At 31.3% G+C, this 21,791-nt stretch overlaps 1 protein-coding gene across 6 annotated transcripts in view; it reads left to right on the top strand.

Moving 5' to 3' along the window:
• LOC111044204 (aminopeptidase N) overlaps positions 1 to 21,791 on the top strand; it is a 73,607-nt gene that overhangs the window by 16,014 nt on the left and 35,802 nt on the right. For 5 of the 6 annotated variants that reach the window (XM_039434262.1, XM_039434263.1, XM_039434267.1 and 2 more), the window contains 7 exons: positions 9,648 to 9,829; positions 10,849 to 11,032; positions 11,919 to 12,079; positions 12,939 to 13,094; positions 14,159 to 14,297; positions 15,245 to 15,423; positions 16,890 to 17,073. In XM_039434262.1, coding sequence (XP_039290196.1) covers positions 9,648 to 9,829; positions 10,849 to 11,032; positions 11,919 to 12,079; positions 12,939 to 13,094; positions 14,159 to 14,297; positions 15,245 to 15,423; positions 16,890 to 17,073 — 1,185 coding nt within the window. Of the gene's footprint in view, positions 1 to 3,425; positions 3,585 to 9,647; positions 9,830 to 10,848; positions 11,033 to 11,918; positions 12,080 to 12,938; positions 13,095 to 14,158; positions 14,298 to 15,244; positions 15,424 to 16,889; positions 17,074 to 21,791 lie in introns of those variants that run through there. The other variant, XM_039434266.1, reaches the window with a different exon arrangement.

Here is a 21,791-nt window from a genome sequence, read left to right on the forward strand (position 1 = left end):
TCATGATTCAGCTAAAATTTCGACTTATATAATTTGTATTCCTAATGCTACTTCTCTATCAGTTGATTACCGTACCAGCCGAGTACTGCACTGGGTAATACCATAGAGGAAAAAGTTAATGTAATTCTTTCCCGTAAAGCTGTGTGACACTGGTAGTCTCTCATATTGTGCCGTTCATACACTCTCACCCCAACAAAACAGTAGAATTCGACAATTATCAGCAGTAATCGGCTTGAGATAACAGTAAAAGTTGCGACATAAACGCCCTATACCATGGGATATCTACTTACGCTATTGTTTCTCTATGGTAATAAGCACTTTGTGTATTTAAGTATTACTACTACTCACTATAAACACAAATATATTGGTATTGAGGCATTTGGTACCGGTAACCGTTCACTACTTTAAATTGTCAGCATTTCTCATGAATAACACCAATGCATCTCAATTCATCCAATACTGACAGATTGAAGTGAATCTCCTACAGTCAATGTCACTTATTGTTTTTTTCTTTGTATGTAATTATCAAATTGGTATCTATTGTTTTGGAGGAGGGGAATTGTGTGAAGGATGGGATTTGATTAAACTGCCAGCACTGATAGAATTGGTATTGTAGATGTTATTTAAACGGAATGGTGACTGCGTGAAGTGAATGTCACTATAGAAGAGCTTTGTCGAAATAATAGTGACATTGCCCATATTCACACTTTCAGTCTGGGTGTTGAGTTGGTTATCACTATGTTTTGATTGTTTAATAATGCTTTATTTAGGAATAATTGTCTGATATTGATATCATATTCATCAGATATAGCAGATATTTTATCTCCTAGTCCAGTAAATTATTAGATTATTCAAAACATGATTGATGTTTTATTCATTATGAGATTAGATAGAAATTTCATCAGTGTTCTTTGTATATTTCTGTGTTTTGCCAAAATTTTCATCTGAAGATTATAAGTTAATTTGCTCTGAAAACTGGATTTCTCATTCATAGGCAATAGATCCATTCACAGTTTATCAAGAATCTATTTATTGGAGCCGACAACTTTCCTTAGGTGATAGGTGTTAAATGCTATTCCAACCGTTTAAGGAAAAATTGGTAGCACGGCAAATGTTACCCCCGGTGTGACCGAATTACAAAATAAATATGTCCCAAATGGTACACCATGAAATCCCTGGTTATAGAAATTATTAGTGGATAGATATCTGATAGGTTGAATGGTTTGTTGCTGAGTGGGAGGTCGGTTCAAGAGAGATCAAGTTTTAATGAATCAGTGCATATTACAAAATGGCAAACATTAAAAATGATCTGAATCTTATAGCATTCTTAACACAAAAGTTTGATGAGCAAAATGCTAAATTTGATAAGCAAAATGCTAAGTTAGACCAAATGTTTAAAAATCAAAATGCTAGGTTTGATGATATGAAGCAAGAATGTACTAGCATTAGACTAGAGCAGGTTAGTATAAACCTTCTATTGAAAAATGCAAATGAAACAGTGAAAGATAATCATGAAGATGAAAACAAATTGAAGCAGGATGATAGTAGTGTTAAGTTACAAGATCAACTCATTCAAGTTTCTGACAATGTAGGCCTAGTACTGTTGTTGAAAAAGTCAACCATAGTGAAAGTGTAGAATTGAGTAAAGAAGTAGGTAGGGAGTTGTCTTCATTGAAAGTCAACTATCAAGAAAGTACTATTGCTACATTGAAGGTTAGGAAAACAGTAAACAAATCAAATGTTTCTATGGATCAGATTACTACATCAAAAGTTAGGAAGATTGTAAACAAAATGAATGATTACATGAGACAGGTTTCTGTGGAGGTTAGGAACAATGTAAACAAAATGAATGTTGCTTTGAGTCAAGTTGATGAGTTCAACTTTCAACTGAGAATTGAAAAGGTGTATGCAATGCATTCTCAAGTGAGCATGATTGACTTTTGTGAGCAAAATTGCTTTGTTAAAACAAATGAACCCATGAAGAAAATCATGCTATTGAAGAAAACAAAACGCAAAGTTTCCATTGATGTATTAGTATTCAAAGGTTGTTTCAAGTTGCTTATTTACAAGATGATGACAATGAATCACATGATGAAAGGGTATTCCCCAGCACACAATGATTAGGAATCCTGTGTCATGCCGGGATTCAGAATAGCAATGACCGTAAATACTACGTATGGTAAGAGTCCATAATTGTATCTTTTTCTTTCCTGTAGCCTATTTTCTTGGCCCTTAATCTTTTCAATTTTCGATTCTTTCCTGTCTTTGTGTAATATTCAGTAAATTTCTTCTATGATGCATATCTTAACCAATCTTGTCCATAGTCATTTAAATTTGTAATTTTTCTGAAATAATATTAGAAGTTGAAATAGTAGCTTATTTTCCTAATCTTTAAATTGTTGATAAAACTTAACTTTTCTAAAATCTATCCATTGTTTTGTAAATAATTGTTTGCTTGCGGTATATTTTTTCATCATGTATTACATATTTCAATCATGTCTATTTTTATTTTCCTTTAAGAACATGAGCTGCATGAGTATATAAATATTTACTGGTAAATATGGTACCGGTGCTTATAAAAAAAATATTAAGTGGGATATTATCGTAGTATTTAGTAATGAGAGTACATATAATATTTATGGTACTATTGTTCTATCGGAGAGACACTGATTTCTTGGACTTGGATACGAGTTTAAAGATCAACATCAATATCTACACCGTAATAATTTATATCTGACAATTTATTGATAGTTAATCCATTTTTTATATGATTTACTCATGCACTAACCAATATTCTATGATATGTGCATCACGTATTCTTTTGTTAAGATCAATTAATAATTAAAAATACATATTAGTTTAAATATTTTTGTAAATAAAGTAAAAAGGATGAAGATAAAGTAAAGGTAAATGAAGATAATTGTGAATTTATACCGGTAATATCAATCAGTTTTTCATTAGCTATTGATTTTCCCATTTAAGAATGAAATCTTTCTATCTTATTTCAGTGGAATAAAAAATCAATTTATTATTCATTAGCATCATTAAAATTCTCTACTTTCCTCATCACAAAATAGTGATTCAGCTTAGCCTTCACATTATAGACCTACCGTACCGATAAAAGTAAGTTTCAAGAATTCAGGTAGGCTATTATTGAAGAAAATTGGATTAAACTATTTCCTGTGTTTCAATTCCCACTTATACGAGAATACCATGTAGGTAATTAATTCTTGATAACGCCAAGGTTTCTCTCCTCAAAAAACAATTAAGAAACTTTGAAGATGTTGGATATTAGCTCTTTTATTATTTTTCCAATGAAACAGTCAATAATTAATTATTTACGGTGTTGTTATCAAAACCAGATATTATATTATATGACTGTACTGAGACAGTTATTACTCTAACTATACGGTAACTATTAAGATACCGTTACATGTTACAGCTTTATAGTTTACAATGTTTAAGTGTTAGTATGATTATAGGATTAGTTTGTACAGTATAATGCTCACATCTCTACTATCTAGGTAGGCCTACCCTGATCGGCTGATCCAGAAGTACCTAAGTCCAAACTTCAAATAATAACGGTACCTATACTTTCAATTCAATTCTACCATGATGACTATGAATAGACATACTATCAAGTCTATATATCCTTTATAACACATAATCTGTAACTATAAGACAAAAACATTTTTGGAGCTTGTTCATTACGGTACCGTTTATGAAATCTAATCTTTAGGATATAACTAGTATTTAATTTTGATTTTCTAGTAGTGACTTGAATGTTTATATATTTATCATTAATTGCAATATTCATTGTAGGTTAAATATTGTTCCGTATAGTTTTTTAAATGAATTGAAACAGAAAACTATTGTATTATGAATTCAAATAACGGTAGTATAATGAGCCAGTATTAATCAAATTTATCAGGGAGATCAAGCTCTTCACTATGCTGAATTATCATACAAATAAATATTGTTCAGAATTCTCATTAAATTAAACGTAACTAAGGCTATATTGTTATTCATATGAAAGTGGTTTATTTGGTTATTTTACAATTTTTTGCATAACTTTGAGGTAGGCCTAGTATAGTTGTGAATTATTTGTTTTCTTCTAAGAAGAGCCTTATTTTCAAATAATTAATTAAATTCCAGATAAATTTTATTTTATAAATTATTCGCCTATCTATTAGAATTGAACAAAATAATCACCCTTCCCTTTCAACATTATTTCCTTTTATAGCCTGGACTAAATTAATTAATAATTAATCAAAAACTAATAATTCAAGATTTTTCAATTAAGTGTTATTTACAATTTGGAGGTTATTACAAATTGGTCTTTACTCTTGATTCTGTTAAGTTTTTTACAAAAAAAATCAATTATAAATTTTACCTTTATTGAGATGTGAACCTCTCCTTCTCTTCTGTTCTCCTACCGCTATTTGAGTGGAATCGTCCACAAACAAACAATCAGCACCTGAACTTTGATTAAAATTTGACCGGAGTTCGTCAAACAAACCTAAAATGTTACTGTTATCATGTTCATTGAACGTATACTGTTGTTGAATTTCAAATTTGCGATCAAAATCTGTATGAATTTCAGGATTTCGTTTACTTTTAAACCTTTCAATATTTTCACTTTGTTGATACTGTTGAAGTTCTTTCTTGCTATCAAAATTCTCATAAATTTCAGAATTTTGTTCACAATTACTATAATTTTCACTGATTACATTGTCATTTACAAAATCTTCGATAACGTCTTCTCCGTACTCTAAATACTTTGATATGAAATCTGAACATTGATTAGTATGACAGCAAGTGTAGTTATTGTAATTCATGTTGGATGTTTCATGAAAGTCCGTATTATGAGCACCTCTGGAGAAGATTTTACAACTTTCAGCCATCTTTCCTACCATTGGTCAGTGGCTTTTGACATTTCATACAGTTTACCAATCAGGAACTGCGAAGTTTTTTGAGATATCAATCTTTCAATCTGAATGGAGCTTTTTGTTTCGGTTTTTCACTTTCATCTCCAACACTTGATATCATCTTGTTACTTCTTACTGTTTTATTCTATTTGTTCAACTTGTTCGTATTAATAACAATTTAGTTAACAAAGAAATAATTACATTTACTGTTTCAAATAAACAGTAGCCTACTGTAGAGTTTTTATATAAAAAAGTTTAAAAAGGGTACTATGTAGTTATTTCTATATTAATTGAACAATTCAAGTAGCCCTATTAAAATAATTATTTATTCATAAATAACAATTTATTACACTTTCACACATTATAACACAGTTCAATATAATAAATAATATTCTATTCTTATATTATTAGTGATATAAATATTGTTCATTCTTAATTTGTATGAAGTAGGTTATTTTTAGGGTTAAATTTTTGTCAAATTTGATTTCCAACTATGTTCTGTAATTTTATTAATTTAAAAGGATGTAAGAGAGTGTGAAATTCCTATTATCCAGTATAGAAAAATTCAAGCTCCGATAAGTATTTTTTCCTTTGAGGTCAGAGCATTGAAATTTTATAGCATATTAATTTTAAATTTTGTTTAAAAATTGTTAGTTTCTATTAGCTAACATTTAAACAAAATTCTATTTTTATCTAAAATTGAGTAGAAAGTTACGGCCGTTTACAGTATCATCGATACTGTAAACAAAAAAAAATGATAAGAGAGAACTTTGAGAGAAACTTCTTCTTCTTCTTCTTCTTCTTCTTTTTTCGGCATTGCAGCTCAACGTGAGCTTTAGCCTCTTCAACTATTCGCCTCCATACCAAACGGTCACCTGCCTTCTGCTTCCAACCTCTGACCCTCAACAATCTCATATCAGCCTCCACTTCATCCAGTCAACGATTCCTTGTTCTGCCTCTCTACCTTCTTCCATCCAATCTACCATTATACATTTTTTGGGCATTCTCTGTTCAGCCATTCTTTCTAGGTGCCCAATCCATTGTAGCCTCTGGGATTTTATATGTCGTACAATATCTCTACCCTGGGAAATATCATTTATTTCTCGGTTAGTCCTCCTTCACCTCCTTCATCAATTCCTGTATTTATTCTTCTTACAACCTTTCTTTCAAATATCCTGAGCTTGGCTGCATCAGAGTTTGTGATACTCCAGGTTTCCGCCCCATTTGTTACTACAGGTCTTGTCAGTATACTGTACACTTTCAATTTGGTTACTCTAGATATGGCTCTGGAGGTTATGAGCTTGATATTTGCATAATAGGCACGATTCCCAGCCATGATTCTTTGTTTTATTAGCTGACTTTATTGGAGCTATTCGCATCTACAGTACATCCAGATAAGAAAAATTGCTTACATTTTGAGGGTCTGAGGCATAGAAATATTGTTTGATTATTGCATAAAAAATCTAAAACTAGATTTTAGGATAACAATTTCAATTCTCTTTTATTTTTAATGAACAGAAAATAGTATGGATCTTCTCGAACAAGATCTCTTAAATAGAGTTTTCCAAGTGCACTTCATAAAGCTGCGATAACACCAAAGTTATTAACAAAATGTTCATTTTTCCGTCCTTATAGATTCTTAGTTTGAACTTGACAAACACATAATGTTCATCATGTGTATGATAAGTTATGTTCAATCTATTATATATATTTATCTATAAGAATGGAGAAATAAACATGTTGCTGATAACTTTGGTGTAAACGCAGCTTTAATACTGTATATGCTATCAATATAGACTTAGCCTATAGGATACATGTTAACTCGTGGTTATGTAGGTACCGTAGCTCACTTCTACCAAAAAATGTCAGACTCTGTTCTCAATAGATTGTTAATCATTATGAAATAATGCAATTATTAGTGCCATTTTCAAATCATGATTCAGCTAAAATTTCGACTTATATAATTTGTATTCCTAATGCTACTTCTCTATCAGTTGATTACCGTACCAGCCGAGTACTGCACTGGGTAATACCATAGAGGAAAAAGTTCATGTAATTCTTTCCCGTAAAGCTGTGTGACACTGGTAGTCTCTCATATTGTGCCGTTCATACACTCTCACCCCAACAAAACAGTAGAATTCGACAATTATCAGCAGTAATCGGCTTGAGATAACAGTAAAAGTTGCGACATAAACGCCCTATACCATGGGATATCTACTTACGCTATTGTTTCTCTATGGTAATACGCACTTTGTGTATTTAAGTATTACTATACTATTACTACTACTCACTATAAACACAAATATATTGGTATTGAGGCATTTGGTACCGGTAACCGTCCACTACTTTAAATTGTCAGCATTTCTCATGAATAACACCAATGCATCTCAATTCATCCAATACTGACAGATTGAAGTGAATCTCCTACAGTCAATGTCACTTATTGTTTTTTTCTTTGTATGTAATTATCAAATTGGTATCTATTGTTTTGGAGGAGGGGAATTGTGTGAAGGATGGGATTTGATTAAACTGCCAGCACTGATAGAATTGGTATTGTAGATGTTATTTAAACGGAATGGTGACTGCGTGAAGTGAATGTCACTATAGAAGAGCTTTGTCGAAATAATAGTGACATTGCCCATATTCACACTTTCAGTCTGGGTGTTGAGTTGGTTATCACTATGTTTTGATTGTTTAATAATGCTTTATTTAGGAATAATTGTCTGATATTGATATCATATTCATCAGATATAGCAGATATTTTATCTCCTAGTCCAGTAAATTATTAGATTATTCAAAACATGAATGATGTTTTATTCATTATGAGATTAGATAGAAATTTCATCAGTGCTCTGTGATACTTTAGTTGCAATATTGAGCAGTTTATTGTTATATGATAGGTGAGTGAGTGACATCTTTATTTTACAAGTAATAATAATAATTTACTATTAGAATTAAGAATTTCCACTTTCCTTGCCCTACCTGCTACCGCAGAGGTACGGTAAGGGAAGTATTGCTTTCCAAAAACATTCAAGGTACCCCAATATTAGTTATCTACACGTTTCAAGGTAATAAATATTATCTATCTTATGAAATATTATTACTAAATATTGGTATTCTATGTAAATATTAATTTACCAAAAAAACATACAACAATTATTACAGATCAGACTAAATCATAAATAATTATAAACTACTCTCACATCAAAAAATTCATTATATACAGTAATTATACAGTATAAATATTATATTACTAAATATATAAGTAAATATGATCTACCTTATTAACGTATATTGCCACAGTGTATAACCTTATGTATTTTGTATACGTAAGGTTCAAAAGCATGATTATTGGGTATTGGTCTGTTTGCGTGTCCTGCTCTTTAGGGTGGAGGAAAGTAGGTAGGTACCTTCAAAACTACGAACAGCTCTCCAGAGGACTATTTAGATAGTGATTGTCACTTCAAGGAATTCTACATGCGCCTTCAGATGTGCTATAAAAGACTTCCTTTGACAAACCGATTGAATTAATAGCTGAGAAAAGATCTGCATTCTGATATTTCGTAAAATGGCAGCTCTATTTCACTGTACTTATTTTTTGAGACCACTCTGTCATTCTCCAAAATGTCATCTGAATAGTGAGATTCACTTCATACTGACAGCATTCATTATGAACAAAATCAATGCTTCCCCATTCAAGCAATGATGACAGTTTGAAGTAGATCTTACTATGTAATAGATTTAGACGCCTTGATCAAAGAGAATGAAAGCGTGTTTGTTGCAGCTTTGAACCAGACTGCTTGGTGCCTGCCTATATTAATGTGAGATTCACTTGCAGCTATCAGCTTTATTTGAATGAGAACATTGATCTTATTCATAGGGAATGATGACAGCACTAAGATGTATTCACATCATACAGTTATTTTATATTTCGGAACGCCTAAATTCGGAGAAACATGCTTTAACAAATTTTACAGGAATTGAATCTCAGTGAATCTCAATAATAATAGTTCTTGTTCAAAATAGCTTACAACTTGCAACAAATCAGTTTCAAATTGATTTGTTGAGTAAATAAGCGCCTTCCTTACTCTATTCTTTTTACTTCTCCTTATCTATCGCATTTTAACTTTTTTTCTACATTCCCCCCATTCTCTTTTGTAAGCAAAATAAGAGTATTATTGATTTGATATCTGGAAACCCAATTTTTATGATCTTCGTCAGTATTAAAATTTCTGAAATTATTCAGTAGAATTTGAATAAATAGGTGTATCCTAGGCCTGATAGAATTTCAATAGATTTAATAATAATAATCAGGACAACATTGTTTTTATTGACCAGCCTCAATATAAGATTAACTTTCATAAGATCAGTTTTTTATATAAAATATAGGTGAGGTACAGGAAAGTACAAAATAAATTTACAAAAATAACATACAACAATTATTACAGAATGATTGCAGGTCAGACTAAATCATAAATAATTATAAACTACTCTCACATCATAAAAATTGCTATTATTTGGAGATTCAGTCAAAAGTTTGTGAATCGAATTGAAACAATGTATATCATTCATCAATTGCTACATTTTAATATTTTAAATTTTGACAAGTGCTATAATCTTATTAGAGTATTCACTCTCTTAACCACATTCTATGCATTTTTCATTTCTGTTATATCGTTTCGATGCAATATTTCAATTAATAATAATATTTTGTTTCAGCGTTCAGTCATAATAGTTCCTAAAATGGGGTATTTTATGACGTCATTGATAGTATCTCTCTTGCCCTACACAATGAATTTGGCTGATTCGAAAATGCTAACTGGATCTCCTATAGCATTTCAAAGATCGACTCATTTCAATAACCAAAGACTACCTCTTACCATCTTTCCAATACATTATAGGTAAGCTTTCAAATTTGATTTTGGATTAGGTTCACTTTATTATAAGCATTCACAATACAGAGGAGGCTATAGAATGGAATATAATAGCGTTATTCAAATGAAATTGATTTTTTTTTATCATGTCTGTGAATGTACTACATAATTACTGTAAAGATTTTAGTGAATGAGAATTTCGTTGGGAGTAACTAATAAAACTTGATAGCCTAATACATTGAGTGATTTGTACATGTTTGTAAGAAATGATAAGTTATGGGGCCTGGATTGTAATAATAAATATGAAATAATATAAGACAGTTATACAGAGTGTCCCAAAATTAAAGTGCCAAACTTCGGGAATAGGTTCTATGGGTCAAAACAAAGAGAAAATGTGAAATACATTTTTTCCTAAAACGCGTTTTTTACGTGATATTCGCCATTTTGTATTTTTTATAAAATAATTTTTATCTTTGAAGTTTTCCAACCGATCGCTATAAAAATCGGTAGGTATGTTTAAATAAGAGAGATGAACTGTAGAAAAAATATTCAACTTTGTCCAATTCGAAAATTCAAAATGGCGGTCATTTTAAACTTTTAATCCTAAATTGCGGGAGAACGGTGATAGATAGAGAAATTGAACAGGAACAATTTTTTTAGGAAATTTTATTTACAATCAGTAACACTAAAAATTGAGAATAAAACAAAGCATAACAGTAAATTACAATAATAACGGTTTTTAAGAGCATTCAATTCTGTATTATTGAACTAATACAGGAATCGTCCCATTCACTGAATATAACAGTACACACAGAGTCTGTTTAGTCACTGTTCCGAATTTAATTATTAAACAAAAATATATTTCGTGGAAAATAAACCATAACATGTCTTCAATAGTCTTTCCGTGCAAAAACACACGTGAATATTGGTAAAAACAAAATTGAGCACCGCGGTCATCTCTCACTGTCGTCCAATAGCGTAACTCTTTTGATGTAGTATTGTTAAATAATTCAGTAATCATGAATCATGTACTCTTTGCATTCCAGATTAAATTTGTCAGTGCCATTGATAGATAACAATTTCACCGTAACTGGGGACGAATGGGTTTTTTTGAATTGTACAGTAACTACAAGGGAAGTTGTATTCAATGTGAAAAACATTGACATCGATAAGGCTAAGACCAGGCTTTATGATTCTTTTGGTGGATCGTTCGTTCGAATTATAGAACAAGTAAGTGGAATACTATGTATTATTTACATCAATCAAGATTTTAAAGGTGATAATTTCTTGATTAATATCAATCTTTGAGATGTGTAGCCTACTCACACAAATGGAAATTGTTAGGTATTTAGGTATGTACTTGTATATGTAAATAAATGACATGTCAATTTGAATTTCGTTCACCTTGAATTCATAAATGATGTGTATCCACTGGCATGTGGATACGTCTAGAATTCACTATAGCCTTTTCAATATTAAAGTGGAATAATAATAAGAATTTTGTTAAATATATTTTCATTCAAAACTTTCAATTTAATTTTAGTAAATGTAAGCTAATGACTGGGTTCTGGTTGAACCTTAATTAATTTTCCATTAAAAAACATTTTACCTTCCATCTCATGCATATTCATTGTCATAACTTCATGTATTCTCATTAATGTATTGTATGGCTATGAATTTTGATATTTTCCACTTCAGGATTGTCAGTGAAATTACTACAAACTCTATTCAATTTTTTTTCTTTTTCTCACCGATTAACAAACTTTTTGCCAATGCATTCAGTTTGAAGTGAATATGACTGTATTGATTACTAGCCGGTAACCCGTGCTTGCGAGGGTCTAGTTAAAAACTTGACAAACTGCAAGCTCGACCTATTGAAATCCTAAATAATCTTTAAAAGGCCTATAACCATCTCCAGTAAATAAAGAATCTATATTCAAATAGTTTTCAAGTTAATCAGTCAGTAGCTCAGACGTGATGATGCGTCATTCATGCATTTCCTATCCCGCACGTGTATAAGTCAATTCTTTCCTTTATTATATTATAGATTATATGCATGACTTTCTGGGGGGTAATCTCGTATTTCAGTTTTTCTAAGCAAATTTGAATCTTTCAGAGATATGAAAGTAGCCGAGAAATGTTTGTGATAAGAACGGCAACTCCATTGATTTCTAGACGTCAGTATGAGTTGGGACTTCAGTTCTCCTATGTTCTCAATGATGAGCTGATGGGATTCTATCGAAGCAGCTATATTGATCATGCTACTGGAGAGAAACAGTGAGTAAATGTGGTGGATTTGGTTTCCATTCTGTCTGGCATTAACTACCTGTAGCATCAATTGACCTAGCACAAGTCATACACTCATTTGGGAGTCATCATCAACGTCTTGATGAGATAGCCCTACTTTTCTCAATTTATTGATAAATAAATGACTGATTGTAATTAGAATATTATTAATTATTATTACAATATTATCAAGTTACTGTTCTAGATATTTGATTTTAGACTCTAATAGTACCTATTTGATTCAAAATTTACTCGTTTATCTGAGTATTGAAGAGCGTAAATTGTATTTTGAAAAGTGAAAGTGACATAACCAACATTTTGATTTGGACAGTATAGTATAAATTGGAAATAGGACAGTTTTGGGCTTGAACCTGTTGTGCCTTTCCTCTTGTTAAGTATTTGTACACAATGTGATAAATAAATTAATTAATTAATTAAGGGAATGTTAAAATAAGTTGAAGTTTGATTGAAATTCAAATTTCAAATGTGTTAGTTCTGATCTGTTAAATTTTGTGTTGTAAAATATTATTTATTGGCAATAAATCAATTCAAAATATTTAGAATTGAATTTTATCAATACTATACTTTTTGAATTCTCATGATATTGGCTACAACATACTATATTCACGATACTATAGGCTAAACGATATTATAATGAAGGTAACTATACTATAATATTATATTATATACTATATACATTACCATACTCTGAAGGCATTTTCATTACACAGTCTTGAAACATTTTTAATTTTCTTTCAATATTATCAGTATCCTTTAAGCTCTATCATCATTTTCCGAATTCCACTATAATTTCCACCATATTATCCTTGATTTTCTCGTTATATTACAGCTGGATAGCAACCACCCAATTCTCTCCCACGGCAGCCAGGCGGGCTTTTCCTTGTTGGGACGAACCATCATTCAAAGCCTACTTTTCCATAAGTATTGCTCATCACAACAAATACCATACTTTATCCAATATGCCTATCAGCAATTCAATACCGGCGTTAGTATTGAATATTAATAAATTTTATTTAATGCACGGTAGTAAATGCAAGAAATATATTATTCCCATTACTTGTTAAGTAGAATTCAATTAACTGATAAATCTTCACTTGCATGACAGAGAGCCGTCAGGAGTTACATTCCTATAGTTCTTCGGACCTTTTTCTTTCTATAAACAAAACGACTTTGGTTATATACAAGCGTTCTAGTTGTATTGGTCTAAGATAAATTGAAGATACACGAAGTACTATCAAACAGAGTACAGAGAGCTATAGTATCTGTAGCTTCAGTATTGATTTAATAATATGATGAGCGTCTCTCTCTCATACAAATACAATATAATAGCTTTAGGCTAGGCGCACACCAGTTAGTTAAGACAAGACACGACAAGACATGATCAGACATGTTCAGTACCATACTTCACATAGTTGCTTATGAAGACATGTCTAATTGCAATGACTAATCAGTGTGAGTTGCGTCATAAGCAACAATGTTAAGTATTGTGAAAGAACGTGTCTGATCATGTCTCTTATCTTGACTAAGTGGTGTGCGCCTCGCCTTAGTCTCCATGTACAGTATTCAGTTTCCAAGATTGCGGAATATGGAATCTCTGACGCCACATTCTCTAATACCGATATGCAGAGATTGATTTTGAATGAAAGAACACTTTGTCCACTAAAGGCCTGCTTACTCATGAATTTCTGCGAAAAAGTGCAGCCTACCATTGGTTCTCATGTGAGTGTTCACAGATTGGCTGACTTATGAATATTAACCCTCCCATACGAGTCAATGGTATTCTTTTCGTGTCTAGCAGATTATGAATGCATTGGAAACCAGTGCTTTACAAACTGGAGCGCTTTCGTGAGTTGCATTGGACCCATTTTCAACAAAGAATATCGGTTATAAAGAAATTTTATCACGTTCAAATATGATGCAATTTATAGAGGAATGTACTTATTTATTTGTATATTATCATAGTAAATACTCACCCATTAAAAATACTCACTTATAATAAATTATGTAGTGGTAGTAGAATAATTACGATCATTTAAATTCATGTTACAGCCCTGGAATGAACAATGATTGGATCCAAGATGTTTTCAAAACGACATTACCGATGTCAACATACCTTGTGGCTTTCATTGTTTCTGACTTTGTTCCTTACAAAACAGTCATCGATAACAGCTCAGGTTGGAAGTTCACAGTGAGTATATAATCCCTCATTAACATTTATCTAGGCTATATTTCCCTACGTCCTATTTATTTGCTTTGGCCACGGTGTAAAGAACAACTTATTATCCTTATGATATCCTTAATCAGTGCTTTTAGTCTATTTTTTTATAACTTTGAAAATATGTATTGATGCAAGTAAGTAAAAATCATGCGATTATATTATGGGGGCCTAAGAACAGTACGGTAAGTCATATCAGAGGCTCTAAAGCTTAGTTAGGTGCTTCCTGAAACACCAGAACTTAGCCAGCTAAGTCCGAGAGATATTACTTTTAACACGGCTCTCACTCGAAGACAGAGAGGTCCGATACTATTTTATTTTATTTATTTAATCATTCAGAATTTTACACAACTTACAGAAAAGTACCACAGGCTTATAAGCTCAAAACGGTTCTAATTCTAATTTATACAACAGTCCAAATGTAGCTAGGTTATGTGTGTCACTTAACATTCATCAATTACACACTCAATATTTACAATTCAAAACACACAAAAATCATTTTTAAATTAAAAAAAAAATACTTCTAAATTAAATTAAATCAATCACAATTAATTAAAAAATTCCAAACTTTGAAAAATCTATGAAATTTTGAGACCGAAAAGACAAACACACTATTTAGAACTTATCACAGCTTTCCTTGACGAATCTCTCCCACTACCTAACAGCATTCTCCCTACTTTTGTGTCAGTATCCAATTGTGCGCTGCATTCTTGGGTACTCCTCTCTCACTACTCTTACCATGCTACAATAAACTGCACAAGGAAAAACTGGTTTCCCCTCTTCATGTTAAAAGTAATATCTCTTGGACCATAGGTATCTCGATATTTATTTGTACTCAATGATGTTTCTCATAATATAGATGTATGCCTTGAGTACTTATTGGTTATCATCCATGATTTTCAATAGAAATATTGTTGCAGCTATGGTCAAGAAAAGACATTCTATCACAGACTGAGTATGCCGCCGAAATGGGACCCAAATTGCTTAGTTTTCTGGAAGAATATTTCTCCATAAAATTCCCTCTTCCGAAACAAGATGTGGTTGCCATTCCCGATTTCGGTTTCAGCGCGATGGAGAATTGGGGACTTATCACATTCAGGTGAGTTCCAAATGAAAACCAACTTGGATCGAAAAAAATTTTTATAAATTTTTTAATTGTGTAAAATATATTCACGTTATTTTTCACATTTATAAATTCAAAATTAGAGCTCTATTTTTGTTGTCTTTTATCTAAAAGGAAAATCATTGTTGCACATAAACATGAAAGTTTTACAAAACATTGAATTTAAAAAACACTATTCAAGTGGATTATATTTTAATTCAGTGTTAAATATTAATAGTGGAAAGAATGTATACACAACAACACAGTTTACAAAACAATAATTATACGTTGATTGTAAAAGGTAAAAAAAATAAAAAATAAAATGTAAAAAATAAAAAATAAAATGTACATCTAAGAAAAATTATTAACTTTTGTGTTGTAAGTGTTGAAAATGCATTGCAATGCATGCGAATATTTATTTTTTTTTTAATAAAAAATAAAATGTAAAAAATAAAAAATAAAATGTACATCTAAGAAAAATTCATTAACTTTTTGTAAGTGTTGAAAATGCATTGCAATGCATGCGAATATTCATCTCACTTTTGTTAAAATAGCTTTATCAGAAGCTCTCTACTAGGTCGAGTCAGATTCCGTGATGAAGATATTTTAGAAACGACCTCCTTCCACTTTTCAATTGCAAACAAATAAAAAAATGTTGAACTACAAATATTGAACTCCTCATACAAATGAATTTTATTTTGCATCGCCAAAAAATCAAAAATAATCAACAATTCAATTTATTCTATCAAATTTAAAACAATACAATATATGACTGCAATGCACGATTTTTAAATAATAGATATGTAAAAAATACACACTAAGATTCCAATCAACACATAAATTTTTGAACTAAAAATAACACGTTTCCAATCTGACGCCAGCAAAACCTAGGTTTGTGCGCTGGCATACGTAGTACTACACTAATAGAGTTTATAAGTAAATAAATACATCTTATACATTAATTTACTACAGTATGAAAATACTTGATAATATCACTGTAATAACTTAAGTAGGTAGATCATTAATAGCATCATTTTTTCCTTTTTCGATTACTCTTGGATTTTGTCCTCTGAGAAGCATCAGTTCTATAAGAAGAGTGATAATCTAACAGGCCTGATATAATAATAAAATTTTTTTTTGTTCCGTCTACTGAATTTTGTTCTCTTGGATTTTCTCCTTATTCTTTCGTTTTCAGGTAACATCCCTTCTGTATAAACCCGGTAAGACGAGTGAGAATCTAATATAACAATGATATTGTGATTGTAAAATGCAATAAATGAATAAATGGTATTGTTCCTTGCTCCTTCTACTCAACTCGTTTTGATTTTCTCCTTATATTCTTCAGTTTTCAGGAAAACATCCCTGTAAGAACCTGGTAAGACGAGTGAGAATCTAATAAAATAATAGTATTGTTTTGTGTTTCTTCCACTGAATTCCCTTTGATTTTCTCCTTATTCTTTCAGGGAAACATCCCTTCTATATAAGCCCGGTAAGACAAGTGAGAAGAGCAAACTGGACATAGCGTTTGTGTTCGGTCACGAGTTGGCTCACCAGTGGTTTGGCAACCTGGTCACCCCTGCCTGGTGGAACGATCTCTGGCTAAAAGAAGGATTCGCTACTTTCATTGGATACACGGCGATAAATCATGTAAGTCTTCAATTATTTATCCTAGAATTTATCGAGATTGAGAAAAATTGTTTGTTAAACTGTCTAGACTATAGTGCAAGAGATATTACTTCTAACATGAAGAGGGAAAACCAGTTTCTCCTTCCACAGTTTGAAGTATGGACAGAGTAGTGAAGAGGAGTAATTTAATACTGACACAATAGTAGGGAGAATTCTGTTAGGTGGTGAGAGTGATTAGTGAAGGAAATGAGTATCGGGCCTCTCTATCTTCGAGTGAGAGCTGTGTTAAAAATAATATCTCTCGGACTATAGATTTGATTTAGGTTTTATAATGGGAAAAATGTAAAATGTGTTGTAACGTATAGCAAGCAAAATCGCTAATTGAAAGAATTTTATAGGTCTGGAGCAAAACAGCTATTCTATTATCACCAAGTGCGATAGCAACAAGTGAAAGATTAGATAATAACGGGTACCATGGCTAAAATTAGAACAGCCCTAGAAAAGAATTTTATTTGCTATTTATTATATTATATAAGTATTGAAATTTTGAGGTTAGGCTTAAATACCTACTGATCGGCGACCTAATAATCGAACAAGTCGTATAATGTGAAATCTAGCCAGACACCTTGGCAAAAATTTGTTGTAAACAAATAGTATTCAACTAGAGGATTTGGAAAGCACATGGCTACTAGTTATAGAGGCAAAACAACTTATAACATTTAAAAATATTTATTATCTGTAATGAGCATGAACAAATACACCAAAATAAATAAATAAAATATTAAGGAAGTTGGATAGTCATAGCGCATGGATACATTAGTGAATTTGCATGAACCAATCAAATTACAGTAATCAATGGGCGGCAATAGAGAGCTGATTCAAATTTATCTATAAATATTTTTATAAATGATAAGAATTTATAAATTATCACTACTCAGTTTATGTATCAGATATGGTCCGAGTAATTATGAAATATAATACCTAAGATATAGGTAATAATTTAGCAGATTGGCACGGACTATTTGATCCTTTCAATGGCATAGTAGTGAAATATTTAAATGTATGCAAATTTGTAAGTCAGAAATAGGATTGTAGAAAATAAGGGTAGAACAGAGCCCACTTGCCTGCCAGACGCCACCATGGAACGACACTAAATGTTATAGAGCACTAGTCCCTTTGTTAAATTGTACTTTGAAAGACTTAACATATAAATTCATTAATTATTTTTTTTTATAAGACTTAGTGATGCTGTATTAAAGCATAAGTCATAGATATTTATTATTCCCTTGGAGAGGACGACTTCGGCCACCAAAGATCCAGGACGACCAGGAAATCCGGGTCGCCACCATCGTCTTGTGAAAATTCAGCACGTGAGTGATAATTATCAAAATATATAAAGTTGGGGCGCCCTCAGTGCTTCGAGTGAAACAAAAATATAAAAAGCTAGCTTGTCGAAAGGTTATAAATATTGAAATTATTGTAAAACTTGTGCAAGTCTTAAAAAGGTACAAAAACATATTTTATTGGATAACAGTTGTATCACATTTATAAGCAAATTATAAGATATAAATGTAGCTCTTGTTCACTGGATAAATTAATTTATCTGATTCCACCAAAGGTTGAACCTTAAGCCCTGAGATAGATATATATTGAGAAATATACTTAGATCTATATATATTATATATTTGAGATTTATGATTCATCAGTTGATCATTTTAAATTAAAAAAATACTTCTAAATTGAATTAAATCAATCACAATTAATTAAAAAATTCCAAACTTTGAAAAATCTATGAAATTTTGAGACCGAAAAGACAAACACACTATTTAGAACTTATCACAGCTTTCCTTGACGAATCTCTCCCACTACCTAACAGCATTCTCCCTACTTTTGTGTCAGTATCCAATTGTGCGCTGCATTCTTGGGTACTCCTCTCTCACTACTCTTACCATGCTACAATAAACTGCACAAGGAAAAACTGGTTTCCCCTCTTCATGTTAAAAGTAATATCTCTTGGACCATAGGTATCTCGATATTTATTTGTACTCAATGATGTTTCTCATAATATAGATGTATGCCTTGAGTACTTATTGGTTATCATGCATGATTTCAATAGAAATATTGTTGCAGCTATGGTCAAGAAAAGACATTCTATCACAGACTGAGTATGCCGCCGAAATGGGACCCAAATTGCTTAGTTTTCTGGAAGAATATTTCTCCATAAAATTCCCTCTTCCGAAACAAGATGTGGTTGCCATTCCCGATTTCGGTTTCAGCGCGATGGAGAATTGGGGACTTATCACATTCAGGTGAGTTCCAAATGAAAACCAACTTGGATCGAAAAAAATTTTTATAAATTTTTTAATTGTGTAAAAATATTCACGTTATTTTTCACATTTATAAATTCAAAATTAGAGCTCTATTTTTGTTGTCTTTTATCTAAAAGGAAAATCATTGTTGCACATAAACATGAAAGTTTACAAAACATTGAATTTAAAAAACACTATTCAAGTGGATTATATTTTAATTCAGTGTTAAATATTAATAGTGGAAAGAATGTATACACAACAACACAGTTTACAAAACAATAATTATACGTTGATTGTAAAAGGTAAAAAAAATAAATAAAATGTAAAAAATAAAAAATAAAATGTACATCTAAGAAAAATTATTAACTTTTGTGTTGTAAGTGTTGAAAATGCATTGCAATGCATGCGAATATTTTTTTTTTTTTTTAATAAAAAATAAAATGTAAAAAATAAAAAATAAAATGTGCATCTAAGAAAAATTATTAACTTTTGTGTTGTAAGTGTTGAAAATGCATTGCAATGCATGCGAATATTCATCTCACTTTTGTTAAAATAGCTTATCAGAAGCTCTCTACTAGGTCGAGTCAGATTCCGTGATGAAGATTTTTTAGAAACGACCTCCTTCCACTTTTCAATTGCTAACAAATAAAAAAATGTTGAACTACAAATATTGAACTCCTCATACAAATGAATTTTATTTTGCATCGCCAAAAAAAATCAAAAATAATCAACAATTCAATTTATTCTATCAAATTTAAAACAATACAATATATGACTGCAATGCACGATTTTTAAATAATAGATATGTAAAAAATACACACTAAGATTCCAATCAACACATAAATTTTTGAACTAAAAATAACACGTTTCCAATCTGACGCCAGCAAAACCTAGGTTTGTGCGCTGGCATACGTAGTACTACACTGATAGAGTTTATAAGCAAATAAATACATCTTATACATTAATTTACTACAATATGAAAATACTTGATAATATCACTGTAATAACTTAAGTAGGTAGATCATTAATAGCATCATTTTTTCCTTTTTCGATTACTCTTGGATTTTGTCCTCTGAGAAGCATCAGTTCTATAAGAAGAGTGATAATCTAACAGGCCTGATATAATAAAAAAAATTTTTTTTTTGTTCCGTCTACTGAATTTTGTTCTCTTGGATTTTCTCCTTATTCTTCAGTTTTCAGGAAAACATCCCTGTAAGAACCTGGTAAGACGAGTGAGAATCTAATATAACAATGATATTGTGATTGTAAAATGCAATAAATGGTATTGTTCCTTGCTCCTTCTACTCAACTCGTTTTGATTTTCTCCTTATTCTTCAGTTTTCAGGAAAACATCCCTGTAAGAACCTGGTAAGACGAGTGAGAATCTAATAAAATAATAGTATTGTTTTGTGTTTCTTCCACTGAATTCCCTTTGATTTTCTCCTTATTCTTTCAGGGAAACATCCCTTCTATATAAGCCCGGTAAGACAAGTGAGAAGAGCAAACTGGACATAGCGTTTGTGTTCGGTCACGAGTTGGCTCACCAGTGGTTTGGCAACCTGGTCACCCCTGCCTGGTGGAACGATCTCTGGCTAAAAGAAGGATTCGCTACTTTCATTGGATACACGGCGATAAATCATGTAAGTCTTCAATATTTATCCTAGAATTTATCGAGATTGAGAAAAATTGTTCGTTAAACTGTCTAGACTATAGTGCGAGAGATATTACTTCTAACATGAAGGGGGATACCCAGTTTCTCCTTCCACAGTTTGTAGTATGGACAGAGTAGTGAAGAGGAGTAATTTAATACTGACACAATAGTAGGGAGAATTCTGTTAGGTAGTGAGAGTGATTAGTGAAGGAAATGAGTATCGGGCCTCTCTATCGTCGAGTGAGAGCCGTGTTAAAAATAATATCTCTCGGACTATAGATTTGATTTAGGTTTTATAATCAGCAAGTATAGATGCGAGAATTTGCGCTGCTACAACCTAAAGCTATAAATTTGAGTCTCTTCTGGTCGTTTATAATTATACTGGATAATATATAAATCTCTGGATATATATAACATACTTTTTCCAAAGATTTAGCTATCAATGCTGTATATCGCCGTCTTAACCAACTTATTCAGTGAAGAATAAAGTCGGATGGTAAACGTTATTATTCAATACTGGTAACTAGATAAATAAAATGAGATTGGTCATGCATGGAAGTAGGGAAACAAATAAAGGATACACCATGAAAATTGATACAAGTATATTACACAAAAAATCAACGAATAAATAAATATAGATATGTATAGAGCAACAAGCAAAAATAGAAAAAATAAGAACAAAATATATATCAGAAAAGAAAGTATCACAGATTAGCTCACTAGTTTTTTAGCACTAGTGCTTCTTAGAATCATTAATCATATGCATTTATTTTATGCAG

Source organism: Nilaparvata lugens, chromosome 8, assembly GCF_014356525.2.
Source record: "Nilaparvata lugens isolate BPH chromosome 8, ASM1435652v1, whole genome shotgun sequence".
Lineage (NCBI taxonomy): Eukaryota > Metazoa > Arthropoda > Insecta > Hemiptera > Delphacidae > Nilaparvata > Nilaparvata lugens.